The 21,191-nt window shown below is 41.4% G+C and overlaps 1 protein-coding gene across 1 annotated transcript in view; it reads left to right on the forward strand.

The window, feature by feature from the left end:
- The window catches only part of LOC121273017 (annexin A10-like), a 194,980-nt gene that overhangs the window by 151,917 nt on the left and 21,872 nt on the right, over positions 1–21,191 (forward strand). The window contains exons 4-8 of the mRNA XM_041179992.1: positions 492–605; positions 4,862–4,952; positions 6,754–6,833; positions 17,239–17,298; positions 17,435–17,528. Coding sequence (XP_041035926.1) covers positions 492–605; positions 4,862–4,952; positions 6,754–6,833; positions 17,239–17,298; positions 17,435–17,528 — 439 coding nt within the window. The remainder of the gene's footprint in view (positions 1–491; positions 606–4,861; positions 4,953–6,753; positions 6,834–17,238; positions 17,299–17,434; positions 17,529–21,191) is intronic.

The following is a 21,191-nucleotide window of genomic DNA, read 5'->3' on the forward strand; positions in this document are numbered from 1 at the left end:
AAGTTCATGTTGGGTTCAAATATGCCTGATTCAGCTTCAGATAGTTGCCGGAGAAAGGGATAAGGTTGACGGCTAGAGAATAGAGTTAAGACTGAGACTGAAAACAATGGTTTTGGTTTTCCCAATATTTAACTGGAGGAAATTTCAGTGCATCCAGTACTGGATATCAAACAAGTTAGAGACAGTGAAGTGTCAAGAGAGATGGTGGTAAAGTAAAGCTGGATGTCATCAGCGTACATGGCAAAATTGTTAAATCTGTGCAATTTTTTCAGTGTAATATTGTATTAATATTAGTCTTATTAGCATTATACTTGTATTACATTTATTAATTTCAAAGTACAATTTAAAGTTTGCTGGATTTTTCTTGAACACACATAAAATTCTTTAGCAGACAGATTCTTTCACTAACCAAGAATTGGCAGCAGGTTATTGACAGATTAAGCTGTAATTGCATGTTGCTCCTGAATGAACATATCTCCTTTCAAATACAGGATTTGGTCTCCGAACTTAAGGAGAAATTGTCTAACCATTTCAAAGAAGTAATGGTAGGTTTGATGTATCCACCAGCCTTCTTTGACGCTCATGAACTGAGACATGCCATGAAGGTACAGTATAAACACTCTTGTTATATTTTTATGAAATGAAAACATGAAAGATTGTTGTTTTATGATGTCTTAAAAATAAGTAATTTATTTAGCAGTATATTTATGGTGGAATGGGTAGTCTAATTGGATCTCTCAGTTAGAAGGCAGACAAGTAACAAGATCATATAGAATAACAGAACTGTCTTTGCTTTTTAATGACAATGTTTACATGTGCAATTAAAACTTTTCCAATATTAAAGGCATTTATATCCTTTCAGTATTTTCCTATTGCATTTGTTGATTAAAAGTTTTCTACTCTCCCAGGCAATTATTCCACTCCTAAATTTGCATACTGTTTTGAGGCCTGATAGATCTGACAGTGTGTGGCTGTGTGGTGGGGAGGTGGGAGTACTGGAAAATTATACATTTCCATGATATACAAAAGAGGTCTAGGGATCCAGCCTTGGATTTTAGGGTTGAGATTTGACTTCATAAACCCCTTAACTTTAGAGCCTCTAGAACCAAACAATAATCCTTAATGGGCTTGCTGTCTTCCTTCATAACCATGCTCAGCCACAACTGAAGTACCTCATTTAGTAAATAAAGTAACCTAGTGACCAAAACTAATCAAAATGAATGCAGGCAAGCTCACCTAGCAATTAAAGCTGGGATTCAAATTTGCGCTTCTACGAAGGGACCCAAGAGTTGAATCCTGAGAGCTTATGGCCTGCGTGAAACTGTAAAGATTTCAAGTTATTGAACTTATCACACCAATGAATATTTATATCAAACATAGACTTATCTAAATAGCAGACTTCATCCAAGGTTGAATGAAGTTTGAATGAGGAGGGGTGACAGTGATACCTACTTATGTTCTTTACACTCTGCAACATAGGAGAGAATTTTCTCCCTATCAGGGGAGGTGGGCGGGAGCAGGTGTGGACAAATGCACAGCCGATCACCGCCCATGGTCACCTGAGCACTGCCATTTTGCGTGGGCAGGCCAATTAAGGCCCACCCAGTGTGATGCGCACCCAGAAGCGCTGTGCACTCCCTGTGTGGGTGAGGGGAAAAGGCTGAGTCATGGCCTGCACTCTTTCATGGCCTGCACTATTCCCTGATTAAGAGACCAGGCAACTGATTTGTAGCTGGCTGCTTGCTAGAAAATGTACAAGGATGACCTAGGTCCTCCTGTGCTGAAGTATCTGTGCTTTGCTAAACAATTAACAACCAATGAAGTGTTAAGGTTATGTATTCATATAAGATATATTTTTTAAAATCTGAGATCCTATTCTGGTTAGTGTGGCAGGGCAGCAATCACATTCAACTATTGTTAAGTTACAACAGAAAATCAGAGCCCATCTGCTGTGCTGTATGGATTGAAAATGTATGATTAGTTATCGCTTTTGGAAAAGCAAGAAACCAAGCATTCTAGCCCTGTACAGCAGCTGAACGGTGATTTGATAAGCTATTTCACATTATTAGTTGTTGTGCTATGTTGCAGAGTTGATATCTCAACCTGGCTCCATGACTTAATGCTGCAATGAATTCTAATTTGACAGACAGCCCCGGTGAATTTAATTCAACGCCACTAATTAAATTTTCAAGATGATGTCAAAAAAAATCTAATTGGTAGGGGAAAAATTTGAAATCATTTTTTAAAATTCCATTAGGTTCAAGGTCACATTCAGTTTAAAGTCTTCTTCTCATTATCATCTTTGCAACTTGTTGATTGCCATTGATTGTCTGAGGCCATCTTAAAGCAATATTTGTACCTTAAAATGGCAACATCATCCAAAGTAATTTGTTAGATTTGGCAACAGGGAAATGGAGAATTATGCAGATGTTGTTGCACTAATATGATTGTTTTGCCAATCCTGTATTCTGATAAATGAGTTAGTCTTAATAATGTTAACACACTAGAATAATAAAAATTGCATTGTCAAACTTCCTGTTGCTGCAGATACAGCACCTGGTACAGGACAAACTCGACCCGGTGGAGGTTAAATATTGAAACTCAGCCTGCCTGAAAACTCCCCCGTAAAATGGCAGTGCTCTATCAACATAAGATATACCTGGGATGTAATAAGAAAGATTTTCTTGGGTCTGCACCCTGGTATACTGAATCACCTAAATAAAGAAAAACTTGCATTCCTATAGTGTTTTCCACTATCTGAGGTGGTCTCAAAGTGTTTTACAACCAATGAAGTGTTGTTGAAGTGTTGTCACTGTTGTAAATTTTTGAAAATTAGATGGTACATGTGTAAAGGAACCTGCCTGATTTTTGCCCATTTATTTCAATGTAGGAAAATTGTGGGTCTGCACTCCAACCCACTTTAATTTCCAATATTCACTATGCCTGGCAGGCCTTCATTTATCTCTATGCCTATTATCTCTTTATTGGTAATGTTAGACTATGGATACTACATTAAGATTTAGTTCTTGGGCAGCTTGGAGATCTGTATATCATGGACATGAATTACTGTTCTGCTGCCCCGCATATCTTACTCATTGAAAGGAGAGCTTTGGGCATGTGCAGTCCCTCACTCTCTGGTTGGTTAATTTTTAATTATTACAGCACCTAAACATTTCTGAAATGTAATTTTCCATGGGCTATAGGTGCAAAGCCCCAAGGATGAGGATTACCTAATGGAGGTGATCTCACATTGCTTTGCTTAAGTACAGTTAGGAGTCAGATCACCCTGACTCTTTAGACTCACAAACACTTTCTAATTGATGTGATCTGAAAACCATTTTGCATCAAGATGAAAGTGGTGGTATTGCAGTACAATGGTTAGACCTAATTCTGTCCTCAGGATGTAACCAATGATGGCAAGGACATATTTATTGCCTATTCCTTTTTTTTGTTCATTTACAAGATGTGGGCATCACAGGCTAGGCCAGCATTTATTGCCCATCCCTAGTTGCCCTTGAGAAGGTGGTGGTGAGCTGCCTTCTTGAACAGCTGCAGCCCCTGTGGTGTAGGTACACCCACAGTGCTGTTAGTGAGGGAATTCCAAGATTTTGACTAAGCGACAGTGAAGGAATGGCGATGTACTTCTAAGTCAGGATGATGATTGGTTTGGAGGGTAACTTCCAGGCAGTGGCGTTCCCATGTATCTGCTGCCCTTGCCCTTCTAGGGTTTAGAAGGTGCTTCCTAAGGAGCCTTGGTGCATCTTGTAGATAGTAGCCACTGCTGCCACTGTTTGTTGATGGTGGAGCAAGTGAATGTTTGTTCCTGGTTGCCTGAGAAGGACAAGCACATTCTTCTTCAACTGCTGTCTGTGTAGCAACTGATTTTACAACTGTGCCACTTCAAGAGGATAGGGTAAACTCTAGTATGGAACTGGAAATGGAAATTATGCTACACAGAACAATATTAATCAATAATCAAACCACAAACAAGGTTAATATGTTTCAAGCATTATTATAACACTGAAACTGACAACTCATATAGCTTTGAAGTCATTGGGCAGAATCTTCTGCCTGTTGGGTGGGCCGGTCGGGAGTGGGCATGGGCAAGGGCAGGCGCAAAGCCGCCCGCGATCAGCTGCGCACCGCCATTTAACATGGGTGGGCCAATGTGCAGGTGGGGGCAGGAGGGAGAGTCAGGACCTGTGCTCTTTCGCGCATCTGCACAAAAGAGCACAGAAGTCTCCCTGAGGCACAGAGCTGCCTCTCAGGGAGATTAATTTCATATTGAGAACAGCATTGAGAATTAGTTTGATTGGCATATTAATGACCCTAACAGGCCTTTGACAATTCAGCGCCTCTGGTATGTGCCTGCTGAATAGAAGACCTGAATGACGCATGGTGACATCGGGACACCCAACATCACCGCGTGTCATTTTACGCATCGGCTGCCGAAGAGAAAATTCTGCCCATAGATTTGAACCAGTGCATTAAAAAACTGAGGTTGTAGGTCTCTATACCAGCTCATATATCTGCTCATACATCCTCCCTGGTAGAAATTATTAATATCTTTCTCTTGACTCAAACAGGAAACAGTATGAAAAAAATCAAAACATGGCATGTACCTATTGAAAGTATTATTTGCAATATCATTCCCCCCTTAATCCATTGCATTTGAGCTTAATGTTAGTATTAAGATGCAAAATGCAATCATTTCTTTACCATCATTAGTACAAATTATAATATTTAATAGTATGTTCATCCTTTCATTCCATAAATTGCATTTGTTTCAATACCTGATTAATCTATTTGGGTTTATTAAAATCATTTTTGTGAATGTTTTAATTTGTTCTTTTAAATGAAGGGTGCAGGCACAGATGAAAACTGTTTAATTGAGATTCTTGCCTCAAGAACAAACAGTGAGATCTACGCGATCAATGAAGTCTACATGATGCGTAATACAATTTTTACAAATACATTCAAATAGTAAAATGCCTCTCAGTTTGGTTTTGCAGAAACTAAGCCCTTCAAGATCCATGCTATTTTGTTTTATTTGATTTTGGATGTGGATGACGCTGGCCAGGCCTCCTCAGTTGCCTTAGAAGGTGGTGGTGAGCCTTCTGCTTGAACAATTGCAGTCCTTATTGTGATGGCATTCTCACAATGTTGTTAGGTAGTGAATTCCAGGATTTTGAATTAGCAACAATGAAGAAATGGCCATATATGTCCAAGTCAGATCAACTTCTTGGAAGGGATTTTGGACGCAATAATGTTCCCATGAAATTGATGCTCTTGCCCCTCTAAGTAGTAAGTAGCAGGTTGCAGGACAGAAAGGTGTTCTTGAAGTAAGTTTGATAAGTTGTTGCAAAAAATTCTATAGATCATACATACCACAGCATAGTGCACTGGTGATGGATGGGATGGGTATTGAGTCCAGCCAAAATTAAACTTTCTCCTGGATGGTATCTAGTTTTTTGATTTTTTTCTGGCTGTAGCCATCCAGCCAATTGATAAAAGTTCCATCATAAACTTGACTTAAGCCTTAGTGAAGAGAATTGTGGGCCCAGAAGGCATACCACTTGCCAAAGAGTACCCAGATTATGGCCTAGTTGTCTAGCCAAAGTGCTGAAATGGCTGATCCAGTTAGACATCTACATTACAATTTTGTACTTGGCCACCTTGGAGAGACCACTTAAAGATTTCCTCACTAAGGCACTACTGAACTTCACAAATTGCAATGACAAGGGTGAAAAGTGATGGTACCCTCAGTATATTGATGTTAGGGACTCAGTGGCCATGGTCTGCTGGAGTATATGGAGAATTTTTTTTTTCTCTTGCTGGTGGTATTACCAAGCACTTGTGTAGCACAGATGTTACCTATTACTTGTCAACCCAAAGCTGGATGATATCTAGGCTGTTTCAATATCGGAGGAGTTGTGAACGAAGCTGAACATTGTAGAATCAGCAGCAAACAGCATGCTCCTTACCAAATGATTGACAGATGCTCACTGATAAAGGAGCTGGCAATGGTTTTCTGACAAACTCCTGTAGTGATGTCCTGGTGTTGTGATGACTGGTGTCTTTGACAATTGACTTGAATTCATGAGATTTCATGGCATACAGCACCAATGTATATTACTACATTGCCTGTATGGAACAGGATGTACCCCGGGATAATGATGGAGCATTGGGTTGGTTAATGATAGATATGATAAAGACCTTGGGACATTTTACTACCTTAAAGATGCTATTTAAATGCAAATTGATGTTGCTATGATTCAGGCTGTTGCATGAGTAGCACCAGTCCTCAGATGTTAGTGAGAAAGACCTTGGAGGATCAACTGGGCTGAAAATACCCAGGACTTGTCCTCGTATGATGCCTGGGTCATTGCTAATAGACCCATCCATTTTTTTCCTTATTATTTAATGCTATGGCCACCACAACTGAGCACACTGCAGCCACTTCAGAGGAAATTAAAAGTTACTCTAACACTGGGACTCAAGCCATGTGTACTTCAAACTGAATAAGGCAAATAATTAATTGAGTTTTTATGAGGATTTGTTAGTTTCTGGTATTAGCTCACAAACAAATTTATCAAATTCACAAATAACCATACTGGGGTTTAAACTTATGACCTCTGGGCTACCAACCTAGTACTATAACCAGTACAGTATCTTATCCACTGTATAATTTGTAAAACTGAATATTTCACATGGCTAACAATATAATGTGCACATTTTTTGTTTTGCTTTTAGAATTTGGTGCACCACTTCAAGAGGATATTGATTCAGAAACATCTGGGCACTTCAGGGATGCCCTAATGATACTTGCACAGGTATTTTGCAACTTATTTATATTGTATCATATGTTTTCTGTTTTGTGAAATTAATGTTGTGTCCTGATTGGAAAAACATTGTCTATAATGCTCAAGTAGTAACTTTGATGATTTCTTATGCTGGCCCAAAAATGTGAAAATAACTTAAATTTATCTTTCCAGTAGAAAATGAAACCTGACTGAAAAGCTCTCTGACTTCTGTTAAATGATGTACAGTGGAAGTGATTTTCTTTAATTCTTACTTGAAAGTTTTGATTGCAAGATTTAAGGGCATCTTTCTTAACTGTTAATCCATATCAGTACCTGGAGATCCTAATGGATACCAGATTCTGCTGTGTGTGGTTCTTTTGGGACATGCTGAGAAAAGGTGATGAGAATTTTGGCCTTTCTTGTCCTTTTGCAATGACAGGAAAGTTCCAAGCAGCTTAAGGTTGAGGCGTATAAGATTGCTCAAATCGTTTTCCTAAATGTTTGTAACAGTCATCTCGCTGCTGGATCGTATGAAAGGGATTTTAACATGACAGGTCACTAGCCTGGCTCACAACTTCCTGCCAGGATGATTGGACTTTAATCTGGCTTCTCCCTTTCAACCTGTCTGGTTAGGGCGGTCCTACCAGGATTTAGACTCCTGCCAGCATAGCTCTCAGGGTCAATTCTTTCAACTGTGCCAAAGTACAGTCTCTATGGTAGGATAGGTAAATGGGGTGTGTCCCTATGGAGAGAGATTATGGAGGGATTTAATTGGAACGAGTAGGTCCCAATATCAGTGTCATTTTCAGGTCTCATGCACAGGCAGGGCAGCAGGACTGCAGAGACAATCTTCCAAATCATAATCTTCCAATTAAGGATGGCGGCCTGGCAATGTATGCTGTCAGCCCAATCAGAGGGCCGGTAGCTCTGCAGCCTTGGTGCCGCCACCGAGAGAGCTGGCCTCCCCCAGTCCTGCCGCTGGTAAGATGGCCCAGCAGCAAGACTGTGTCCAGGAACTCTCCTGATGCAGCTCCCTGATATTTGAAAAGCCCGCCACTAATACAGTCCCCAACATCTCCCCACAACACCCACTCTTCCCCACCAACCTACCCCGCCACCCCACCTGCCTCCTAGCCTACCAACTAGGGGCTAGTAAAATTCTGCACTGCGTGTTTCATATTAAGTAAACAGAAAGTCTAGCTATGTGGATTACTCAGCTTTATTTGGAGACTATTAAAAATGGCGATAGAGTCCATGTGTTTCAGATGCCCAACTAAGCAAAAGCTACTGACTTGTATCTTAGGCTCTTTAAATGGAAATACACATTTGATGGATAATAAGTTATTTCTGATATATGCAGCATTCTGCTATGTTAAGAGGGTGATAACTGACTCTCCATCCTGAGTGCTTTGTCAAAAGTGGCTTTCACGACAGCAGTTGATCAGTCATTTCATTGTAGATGTTCCTAGGGCTTCTGGAGGAAAGAATTGCAATTTTAAAATATATTTAATATATTTCATTTTCATAAAAGTCACATTGATTAAAGATGTCATTTATCTACTCCTCAAGCTAGATTTTCCACTTTGACAGAAAGCTAGCATGGAGTAAGCACGGAGGGCTTCGTACCTGTGCAACCTCTCTGCTGTTCACCCCAATGATCTTTGTCAGCTTCAACCTAAATGACACATTTGTGGCACATGACCAGCAGGATTCCTGTCTGCACTGTAAAGCCTGCAAACAGGAGAAAAATAACTTGCAGGTCTCGGGTGCAATGGAGTGCATTCCTTTAAGGGACCGTTTACTTCTTCAGTCGCCTCCCTCTGCCATAGATGTCAGGAACATGCTGCTGATACTTACATTCAGCATTGCTATGATTGTAATGAAATTTGATGTATTATCCCTGGTCACTTTGAATACACCATACATCATTGGGCAGACGTATTCAAGGGTTTGTTGTTACTCCTGATGGCAAATCCCGCAAGTGATGGTGGGCAAAAGACTATTCTGACCAATTCCCGCCCCAGACTGAGAGCAGAAAATCTAGCTTCTCATCTGCTATTTTAAGGCAAAAGCGCCAAAATAGCGCTGTTTACAAAAAAGTGGGCTGTTTTTCTTCAGGAATCACAAACTGCTAATGAAAATACAGGAATGCCAAAAATCAAAACTTGCAGTCCCTTACAGAAAAAAATTGGGGGCCAAAATTCTGGAGGCCCTGCTCTGCAAGCCAGCAGAAGGCTGGCAGAAGGGAATTCTCAGCTACCCAGATGCAATAATGGAGACCCAATTGTTGATCTGAGACACAGGGTCAACTGTATGGTCAGGTTTGCTCTTGTTGCCTCCAAGGTTACATCGTAGGCGTCTGCCACAATTGAATGTCGAAATATCGGAGGGGTTCCATGCTACTTTGAAGGCAGAATGGTAAAGGTATTTTTATTTCTTCAGTTCCTGATGGAGCCAGCAAAGCTTCTGCTAAAGGTAATCAATTGCCTTCTTCATTAGGTATTAAAAGGCCTCAGTGGAACTAACGCCAGCTCTTAGTTGTCCAGAATTCAACTGAGAGCTTATAATAGAATCATAAAATGGTACAGCAACGAAAGAGGCCATTCATCCCCTTGTTACCAAACCAGCTGTTTGAAAGAGCTATCCAATTATTGCCATGTTATTTCCCCATAGCCTTGCAATTTTTTCCATTTCAAGTATTTATCCAATTCCTTTTTAAAAGTTATTGAATCTGTATCGACCACCCTTTCAGGCAGTGCATTCCAGGTCATAACAACCTGCTACATAGAACAATTTCTCCTCATCACCCCTTTCATTCTTTGGCTAATTATCTTAAAAAGGTGTTTTTTTTTAATTTATTCATGGGATGCGGGTGTCGCTGGCTAGGCCAGTATTTACTGCCCATCCCTATTTGCCCTAGAGTAGGTGGTGGTGAGCTGCCTTCTTGAACTGCTGCATTCCATGTGGTGTAGGTACACCCACAGTGCTGTTCGGGAGGGAGTTCCAGGATTTTGACCCAGCGACAGTGAAGGAACGGCGATATATCTCCAAGTCAGATGGTGTGTGACTTGGAGGAGAACTTTCAGGTGGTGGTGGTGTTTCCATGGGCAGAAATTTTCCGTCGGCGAGCAGGGGGCGGGGTCCACTCGCTGAAAGGAAAATGACGTGGGAGGACACCGAGGAGATTCCCCGATGTCATGCCGCCCCGTTTAAATATTCAGGAAGGCAGGGAAACAGCGTGACCAGCTGTCCGCCCACCAACCTGTCAATGGCCAATTGAGGCCATTGACAGGTTAGTTAAATCAATTAAAGGCCCTGCCCGTCCAACCTTAAGGCTGGCTGGCAGGCCAGGAGACCCAGTGGGCTTCTGAAAAAACATGAAACCCCATCCACCAGTGGGATGAGGTTTCATGTCGGTTTTTAAAAACTTTAATAAAGTTTCTGTGATATTTATTAACATGTCCCATCTCGTGTGACATTGTCACATGAGGGGGACATGTTAATGATTTTTTTATTTTTCTATTTTTTAACTTTCAAAAACTTTCAGCGCTCTCCCTGAGACAGCACTTAGCCTCAGGGAGATGTGCGCTCTTTCGCGTGCATGCGCGAAACAGCACACTCTGGCAGTTGGGGAATCCCCCTCTGCCCACACAGGAAGCGCATAGCGCTTGCCGTTCGGCAGCTCGCCCACTTAAAATGGTGGCGGGGCCCGTTTTGGTGGCTGCGATCAGCTGCCCGCCTGCCACCGAGTCAGTGAGGCCCGCCCGCCCATCAAGGGCAAAATTCTGCTCCATGTGTCTGCTGCCCTTGTGCTTCTAATGCTAGCGGTTGTGAGTTAGGAAGGTGCTGTCTAAGGAGCCTTGGTGAGTTCCAACAGTGCATCTTGTAGATGGTACACACTGCTGCCACTGTGTGTCAGTGGTGGAGGGAGGGAATGTTTGTGGATGAGGTGCCAATAAAGCGAGCTGCTTTGTCCTGGATGCTGTCAAGCTTTTTGAATGTTGTTAGAGCTGCACTCATCCAGGCAAGTGGACAGTATTCCATCACACTCCTGACTTGTGACTTGTAGATGTTGGACAGGCTTTGGGAAGGCAGGATTTCTTTCTTCTGATCTGCTCTTGTAGCCAAAGTATTTATGTGGCTAGTCCAGTTCAGTTTCTGGTCAATGGCAACCCACCAGGATGTTGATAGTGGAGATTCAGTGATGGTAATGCCATTGAATGTAAAGGGGAGATGGTTAGACTCTCTCTTGTTGGAGATGGTCATTGCCTGGCACTTGTGTGGTGTGAATGTTACTTGTCACTTGTTAGCCCAACCCTGGATATTGTCCAGGTTTTTCTGCATTTGGACATGGACTGCTTCAGTATCTGAGGAGTTGCAAATAGTGCTGAACATTGTGCAATCAGCAGCGAACATTCCACTTCTGAACTTATGATGGAAGGAAGATCATTGATTAAGCAATTGAAGATGGTTGGGCCTAGGACACTACCCTGAGGAGCTCCTGCTGTGATGTCTTGGGACTGAGATGATTGACCTTCAACAAACACAACCATCTTCCTCTGTGCTAGGTATGACTCCAACCAGCAGAAAGCTTTCCCCCTGATTCCCATTGACTCCAGTTTCACTAGGGCTCCTTGATGCTATACCCAGTGAAATGCTGCCTTGATGTCAAGAGCAGTCACAATCACCTCATCTCTGGAGTTCAGCTCTTTTGTCCATATGAGGTCAGGAGATGAGTGGCCCTGGCGGAATTCAAACTGAGCATCAGTGAGCAGGTTATTGCTAAACAAGTACCACTTAATAGAACTGTTGATGACCCCTTCCATCACTTTACTGATGATCGAGAGTGAACTGATGGGTGGTAATTTGCTGGGTTGGATTTGTCCTGCTTTTTGTGTACAGGACATACCTGGGCAATTTTCCACATTGCGGGGTGGATGCCGGTGTTCTAGCTGTACTGGAACAACTTAGCAAGGGACACGGCAAATTCAGGAGCTCAAGTCTTCAGTGCTATTGCCAGAATATTGTCAGGGTCCTTTGCAGTATTGAGTGCCTTTAGCCATTTCTTGATATCACGTGGAGTGAATCAAATTGGCTGAAGACTGGCATCTGCGATGCTGAAGACTTGATGTAAGTTGTACATTATCTATGCCTTCTCTTCTCCTAGCCTGTCCAATGTTTCTCTCTCACAGAAACTAACCTGTCAATGGCTACCGTAGTCATGCTCCTGGACAAACAAATCTTCTGCACAATACATAATCTTATCATGATGTACCTAATTTTATTGTGATACTTTTACTAGTCTTCACTGACTCACTGCAGATGTAGCCTGCCATTAATGTTGATTGTTCAAAGATCATTCAATACTGCATAATGTGCCTGACCTTCCCAAAATTGGCCTTTAACAAGACCTTAACAAACACAAGTATTTTTCCTCTGGGCTTTCATTTATGGAGGCTTAGAAACCCTCAGAGAAATCAAAAACAAAGGAAATGTCCACCCATTAAGGTGATGGCATCTGTCAGGCTCCTGTTGATCATTTTGCCACCCCTTTTACCCACAAACTTTAGTGAGTTCAGCAGTTACATTGCAGTGTAATAATCATGATTGCAACCCCAATATATTTTGCACAGTCACAAAGGAAAACAATCTGGCCATAATTGCTGGGATAGGATATTAGAAAATTTGTTCTGCAAGGTTGCATTGGTCATACATTCAAATCTTGACTGAACTTCTTATCATTCAGTGGTTCTATGTAGTTTGGATCAAAGCAATATACTTTCAGACTCCTCTCCCTTTGTAATAGCTCACTAAATAGTTAAGCAAGCATTGCAAAAGGAAGAAGAAATAAGCCTCTCCATTGCTAAATCACAAGACTCTGCCCAAGCACCTGATATATTGTCCAGAACTAAAGATCACATGGCTTATCTATAATTTGTCAACAAATATGTTCAAACAGCCTTTTAAACAATGAAATCTTTATTTCAAAATTATGACACTTTATTCAACCATTTTCAAATATCGGTCGAAGGGTCATGAGGACTCGAAACGTCAACTCTTTTTTTCTCCGCCGAAGCTGCCTGACCTGCTGAGTTTTTCCAGGTAATTCTGTTTTTGTTTGGGATTTCCAGCATCCGCAGTTTTATTGTTTTTATCATTTTCAAATATTATTTATTCTGAAAAACTAAATATTTTTAGTGGTCAACAAAGTCTGCACTTCATAATAATATGTGAATTAGTATATTAGTATATTAGAGCTCTTAAAGCTCCACCAATAAATATTACAGTTTGAGTGGTGAGAGGCTACCTGATTTATTGAATGATCTTTTTTATGGTTGCTGAGCAAGGTTTGTTTCTAATAATATGTGAGGATTGGTCATGGCTGTCCTAGAGCAGAATCAATACTGGTCACCAGATGTAAAGGGGAAAAATGTCTTACTCGCCTTTGCTTTCGAATGTCATTGCAGTGCTCAGCAGAATAAATATCAAATGTTTAGCTCTCTCAGCCTCCTGGGAATTTATCTGTTATGGCATTCACTTCACATCTTTTTGGCTGCAGGTCAGGGTCTTGGCCTATTATTTGTGTGTGTAAGGTGACTCTAGGTCGTTTCAGGCAAGATAAATAACATGCTATATCATCAGGAACTACTGACTCACATTATTACTGTTTGTATGTGTGAGCAATGGATCAGTGCTCAATCAAATTGAAAACTCCAAACCGGTCAAAATGTGACCATATTGATTTGTTTGTAATGGCATGAATCAGTGCCAAAGTGAGACTTCTGCCTCTATTTTCTGTAAAATAGATTGAACAGGCTCAGCTTGGAGGGGGAGAAAAAAATTCTGGGGGCGTAGTTCCTTCAAAACAAGTTTGCTGTCAGTGGAACTGTGAACTTTAGTTAGTGTTGGCATGACTTCCTACACCTAACAAAAGCATCTTCCCTCAGATGCTATATGCGTTGGTTTCCAGAGCAGGCAAAACTACAATAGTATTTAATGTTTTGTATATTAAGTATCAGATTAAAAATAAAGGGTGTGAATTTCCATCAAGGTCATTACTGCAATGGAAAACCACCCATACCCATAAAAATGGCACAACGTGCATTTATACTATTTTTGTGGGATTTCTGCAGCTCTTCTGCTGAAAAATGTGAACATTTGCACACAGTAACTCCTGAATCTGAGTGGGACAAAAGCCAGGGGGAAAGAGTCTGAGGGTCTCGCCATCTTCATTCACAAGCATTTTTACAGTTGCTTCATTGTAACTGGGATGCTCCTCAGTATTAGATTAGTCTATGTTTAAGCCCATTTGCAACATTGTGATCATCCCTTTGTATTGAGCAATTACTTACTGGTAATTACCTTTAGAAATTAAAGTGATTCACATCAATACAATGCTCGAGGCCCGACTACTACCTATCATGTGAAAGAGAGAATTTAAGCGGCACTTTAACATGAGAAAACAGCGAGCAAATAGATGTAGCCCTACAGCTATTTTTTAAAGGCAGAATAGTATGCACCCTCAGAGGGAAAAACATCTCCAAAGCTGCATGTCTGTTTTCTATTTGCTTATGGAGGAAAACTAAAACAAAAACTGAAATTGCTGAAAATTTAAGTAAAAACAGAAAATTATAAAATTACAATATTTACATATTATAAAAAGGATCTACAGACACTTAGGAGATGGTGCAAAATGATTTTCAAGGGTGAAACTAGACCTGGGAGCATAATCATAGTAGGAAATGATGAATAAGCTGGGTGTATTATTTCAAAAAAGGAAGCCTGAAGGGTGGTCTAATAGAAGTTTTAATAGAGTAGACACAGAGGGCTGAATTTTCAACAGAGGATTGGGAAACAGGACTGGGTTTGCCTTTGGGTCAGAAACCCACCTCAAGTGGAAAACTGTTTACAGTTCAGGCTTTCACAGGGTGTGCTCTTAATAGGTTTGGAGACGGGTTTTCTGTCCACTTAGAGGCAATGGGGGCAGAAGTGGAGGTAGAGCAGATCAACTGTGGGACTCATTTAAACATCCCATGGTAGCCATCACCAATCTGCTGGTTATCCTGAGGAAGAGATCTGTGATTAGCACAATAGTTTTCCACTCCACCATAGACAGGGGTTGGGGAGGCAGGGCGAGCTGTTACAGGAGAACCAGAGGCCTGGCACCCAGGGCAGAACAGACCCTTAAATCATCAGTGCCAACATGGATTTAATACCAGAAGCTGTAAGGGAGAGGAGGGAGATTCTTATCCCAGAGGAAGGCAGAAGGAGACCACTTCATCATGCAGCAGGGGCACCTCCAGGTTCAGTGTCATCAACCTCTGCTTCCTCTTCCTGCTCCTCTCTCACTTCCTGCTCCTGCTTCTCGCTAATGAGCTGTCTCCTTCCAGTGTGTCACTGTCCTCAAGAACCACACCTCTTCTGTAGGACCGTGTTGTGGAGAATAAAGCAGACACCGCCCAATCAGTCCAGCCACTAGAATCACGTCCTCAGAAGCCCAATGACCAATCAATGGTGGTCATGCTGAGCAGGGGCATTAGTTGTATCACCTCTGTGCCTCAGCTGGGGGCTCCCATGAAGAGTTGAGTAGCCAGCTCTTTGAATAATTTCCCTTATCCTCTAGGTTGTGTCCAAACACTTTGGGGTTGGAATAAAGACCTAAGGCAGACTGGACTGCTGAAGGATAAAGGAGTCATGGTAGCTGCTAGGAAAACGTGTGTATACATGGAGGAAGTTTTTGCTGTGATCGCAGGCCAGTTGGACCTTGAGGGAGTAGAAGCCCTTACCGTTGATAGATCTCACTGGCTGGTGGCTTGATGCCCTGATTGCCACTTGGGTGCAATTGCTGATGCCCTGCATCTAGGGGAATCCAGCGATGGAGGTGAAACTCAATGCCCTCGGTCCCTGTGAGGCCATGTCTGTCATGAAATAGATGTGTGGTCCAGCTCTGGCAAAGAGGGCATCAGTGGCCTGTGAGATGCAGTGGTGCGCAGCCATTTTTGAGATGCTACTAAGGTCGGTAGCTGATCCTGGGAAGGAGCCAGAAGTGAAAAACTTCAGGGTCACAGTGACTTTGATGGACAGTTACAGGGCATAGCGACCAGGCTGCAAGGTGTGAGGTCAGAGGTCTTCAGTAATAAGGGCACAGATATCTGTGGCCATCTGCCTGGAGAATCACAGTCTTCTGTGGCATTGGTTTTCAGTCATCTCCATCTTTGGTGGTCAATCCTGTGTTGAGGAGTGGCCTCTGTTGGTTTCTTGCACTTCTTTCCTCTTCCATGCCCTCCTAATGCCTTTGGTTCTACCCTTCCGGTAGTGGGTGTTGTCCCTCATCACCACTCAAAATCTAATCAGGGTTTGAAAAGAAAGGATGGGAGGAGGCTCGAATGGTAGGTTGCTATTTCAAGTGTGCTCCTTTATCTGTCCTGATAATCGTTATGTCCACAGTTAGGTTCATAGACACAAGTTCAAACCTTTATGCGCTTAGCAAAAGTATTAAAAACACCTTTGCTCAAGCATTTTATTCTCCAGGGCTAAAGGTCACGAGCTGGACACCTGTTCTACTTTACGTGCCTTCCCACCGAAAACACGCCCAGTGGGGGCACGTAAAATCCAGTCCCTGGGAAAACCAGGATTTCACAGCCATTATCACAATTAACTAATGGCACAAGGACTATGAGGAAGAACTTAATAACCTGGGACTCTCTGTCCATGAGGATGTTGGAAACAGAAATAATCATCAATGATTTCAAAAGGAAATTGAATGGGCACTTGAAGGAAATAAACTTGCGGGGCAACAGGAATCGAACGGGGTAGTGGGATTGACCAGATTGCTTCGTGGAGAGCTGGCATGGACCCAATGGGCCAATTGTGCTCCTTCTGTGCTGTAAATGATTCTATTTTATTGTCCTTTATTGATATTACAATGGTCACTATTTTTCTGGGCTTTTCTTTTTTATTCCACCTAAGTAGCAAATATGCCATTGAAAGTCGTCTTCACCCTCCCTAATAGTATTGAAATCAAGGTGAAGATTTTCAGATGCAGACCTTCAGGGGACCAAGTACTTACCTGAGCGCCCAAAAAACACTCAGACTCATCACAGCATCTCCCACTGAAAACTGTGAAATTCCTTCCATTCCACAGCTTTTCCTACTTTCCCTACAGCCTACAGATTTTAAACTCAAGCTTAACTTTACTTTTTGAATTGCCTCATTTTCACTCCCATTTGTTTAAACATTCTTGATCTTCTATACCATGGAGCCTAGCATTTTACCTTTGAGAAAGCAATCATTGTAGAAACTCATAGAGGGCATTACCATAAATACTATCTTCAGGTCACTGTGAAAAATTTGCCTGGTAGAAGGTGGTGATAGTAAATCCCTTCTTGTTCTAATTACTTATGTCACCACAATTAATGCTGTCTAAAATTCACAGGGAGCCAGAGAAGAGGGATATGGATATGAAAATCAAGAAATATCTGCACAAGATGCCACGGTAAAAGACAATTTTTTTTTTGCACACTTCACTTTCAAATGTACTTTGTTATCTTAATTATTGAACAAAGGAGTTTGAAGGAGCTAATAGATTACATGACTTTGTTAATTCTTTTGTTTAATTTTTGATATTGTAGGTCCTTTGGGAAGCTTGCCAAAACAAAACAGGGGAACATAAAGATATGCTGCAAGATATCCTCTGTAAAAGGAGCTATCAGCAGTTGTGGCAGGGTAATTAAAGATTCCACTGTTGGTCACCCTGATTTATTTTATTAGTATACGGAAACCATAAAAATCATAAGGGCGTGTATATAACTTGGATTAGGAAAAAACAAGAATCAAATTACTTTTTAAAAGAGCTATTTAAATTTTTACAGCAAGTAGAAGTTATTTTTACTGAATCAAGTCAAAAATTATGTTGGCAATGTACTGTATATGGAACCTGGTGGTATTGGCGCATATTAGAATCAGTGTTACAATAACAGAAAAAAAAATTGAAGCTCATAAGTGAATTTTGTTGCTTGTATATTTCACATTGTACAGAACAAAAATTCCAATAATCTATTCTCCATCCTCTCCTGAAGGTGCAGGCACACAGCGAGTTCATAGGTTTTAACAACTTGCTGACATTTCATTCAAGGGACCGCTCATCTATTTGAACGTGAAAAGGGGGCTTGAAGTCAATCAGGATTTTTTCATCAACAAATTACCGCACAATGTCATTTTCCAGCATGGATGAGGAAGGTTGTGGTGGCAAAGTCAGGAGGAAGTTGCTCAGGAGTTCTTAGCATCGACTCTGAACCCCATGAAGTCTCATGGCATCAGGTCAAACGTGGGCAAGGAAACCTCCTGCTAATTACCACCTACTGACCACCCTCAGCTGATTAATCAGAATCCCTCCCATGTTGAACACCACTTGGAGGAAGCACTGAAGGTGGAAAGGGTGCGGATTTACTCTGGGTGAAGGGCTTAATGTCCATCCCCAAGGGTGGCTCAATAGCACAACTACTGACCGAGCTGGCCGAGTCCTAAAGAACATAGCTGCTGGACTGGCTCTGCGGCAGGTGGTCAGGGAAGCAACAAGAGGGAAAACATACTTGACCTGACCTCATCCTCACCAATCTGCCTGCTGCAGATGCATCTGCCCATGGCAGTGCTGATAGGGGTAACTATCCCACAGTCCTTGTGGTATTGTGTAGCACTGCCACCGTGCTAAATGGTTTAGATTTCGATTAGATCAGGAAAATAAAAACTGGACACCGTCCAGGACAAAGCAGCCTGCTTGATTGGCACCTCATCCACCATCTTCAACATCCATTCCCTCTACCGCCAATGTAGCAGCAAAGTGCACCATCTACAAGATGCAATGCAGCAACTCTCAAGGCTCCTTCAACAGCACCTTGAAAATCTGTGACCTTTTCCACCTAGAAGGGAAAGGGCAGCAGATAGATGGGAACACCACCACCTGCAAGTTCCCTTCCAAGCCATTCGCCATCCTGAGATGGAACTATATTGCCATTCCTTCACTGTCACTGAGCAAAATCCTGGAACTCCCTTCCTAGCAGCACTGTGGGTGTACCACATGGACTGCAGTGGTTCAAGAAGACAGCTCACCACCACCTTCTCAAGGGCACTTAGGGATGGGCATTAGAAATGCTGGCCTAGACAATGACACTCATATCCTGTGAAAGAATAAAAAAACCCACAGTACAAGAGCGTACAGAAGCCATTCACCTCCAGTGCTATTTTATTTTTTAAAATTACAAAACAGTAAAGATTTCAACTCTAAGAAGGATGAAATGTTTTAATGCACTCTTCCACCATATGTTTTGTTCAAAAAAATTAGGAGGAGGAATTCATTCATGGGCAGCAGTTTTGCCGGAATGGTCTGCATGGCGTTCTTCAATGCCTGCAGGCTGCCTGCCCCCAGAAATCAACATAAGTCTGTGTCTTCTACCTGTGCAATGTCAGCACATTTCTCTCACTTAGTTTCTTCCCTTGAGGTCTTTGCTTATTGATTTATTTTAAAGTTTGATGATAAACAAGTGCACCATCAGTTTTCACCCTCATGCAGCAATTTATGAACCATGAGTAAATCTTTAAATGGTGCCTTCAAGATGCCCAAGTACAAAATCTTCCTGCAGATGATTAACTAGGCCAACCACATCAACATCATGCGAGAAGAACTAGCAAAAACTATTCACAACAGGGAAGTTTGCTTGACCAGTGTCTCTGGACTGAATATCTACTCCCTCCATCACTGCCATACTGAGGTTACATTATTACTATCGACAGGATGCACTGCAGCACCTCACCTGGCTTGCTTCAATAGCTTCCTTCCTTGAAGCCTCACCCACCTAGAATAACAACAGCTGCAATGTTGTGGAAAGTTTTCTTGAGTAACACTATTCCTGACTTAGATGTGTCTGTCTCTTCAACAACAGAGGGTTAATATTCTGAAATTCGTAGTTAAAGCAACATCTCAAGGACTGCAGCAGTTCAAAAAGAGGTCCCATCATCACCTACTCAAGGCACCTATAAATGCTACCTTGTTCACATCAACCAGTCCTGGGAACAAATTATTTTTTGTGTGATAGTGCAAAAGCACACTCCTGTGAAACCTAGTGCTGTAAATGAAAGTTTGCAATGTTACTAAAAATGTAAGGCCAGTTTTCTATGTAGCTGAGCGCAGATAAATACCAATTTCAAAATAAACAGTGATTTGAAACAATTCCTGCAAATTTCTACTTGTAAAAATGCTCCAAGGATGCCATTTAAAAGTTTATGCAAATTTGGGGATCCGCAGTGACGAGTTAAAGCAATTGAAAAGATAATGCGGGTGACTTGTTAATGGTGTGGCCATTGTACTGATTACTTGCTGTGCCTTCGAATACTCTGTAAAGCTTCCAACATGGAGGAGAAAAGCAATGAAAGACAAGAAAAACTGCTCAAAAATGGCTGCAAAAATAAATATGATCTTTTAGAGGATTAAGAAAAACAGCAACATGCCAAGCTGGTGATGAAAAAATGTCATGGCCCAAATATTGGTCAAAGAAAAACTTACATTTTTGTTGAAATATACAAAAGTTAATGAAGCAGAAGGAACAAAGTGTTGCAAAGTTAAAAGACAAAGGTCATTAAGACCTTTGGAAATGGAGACCAGAGGGAGATTTTCAATGCTTTAACAATGCTGCTACACATAATGACCAGAAATATCACTTCAGCCCAAGGGAATCATACAGCTAAAAGGTGAGTAACAAATAGAACACATTATCACTTGGTCAACTCTTCTTCATTTGGATGTTATGCTTATTGGTTATAATTTGTTGAGAATTAATTTATAAATAGAAAAGCATCAAGTGATTAATGTCCATTTACTGACTAGGTGAATTATTATTATTTCAAACAGGTAAAGCATCAGGTATCACTGTGGCTTTGTGAAGAGAACAACCAGCTGAGTGGGAGATGTGCAATGTGTAGCAGGCCCAAACTTATCACAAGTGCCATGCAGAAATGAAGTCCATTATCAATGCCAGCTCAAAGATTTCTTTCCTCTGATTAGGTGCTCCAGTCATGTTGGAATCAGCCCCATGAAGCAGGACCTCCAGAGTCTAATACATTAGAGGATCTGCTGGAAATACAGTGATCCATGATTTATGTGGCATAAGTTTCAAAAACTGAGGTGATCAGATTGATGTTTTAAGAAGGATGTATGAGAAGCCTTCTCACTTAAAAAACATTTTTATTCAGAAATTTTTCTTCTCCTTATTGCTCCTGGACTGACATACTTTAAATAAATAATGTTATTACACAATGAGAATATGTCACTTTTTTCAAAATGATTTGCACAAACTAAGTTAAACTTCCCTAGTTTAATTCAGGTCAATAGCTTAA

The sequence above is a fragment of the Carcharodon carcharias genome, chromosome 1, assembly GCF_017639515.1.
Source record: "Carcharodon carcharias isolate sCarCar2 chromosome 1, sCarCar2.pri, whole genome shotgun sequence".
Lineage (NCBI taxonomy): Eukaryota > Metazoa > Chordata > Chondrichthyes > Lamniformes > Lamnidae > Carcharodon > Carcharodon carcharias.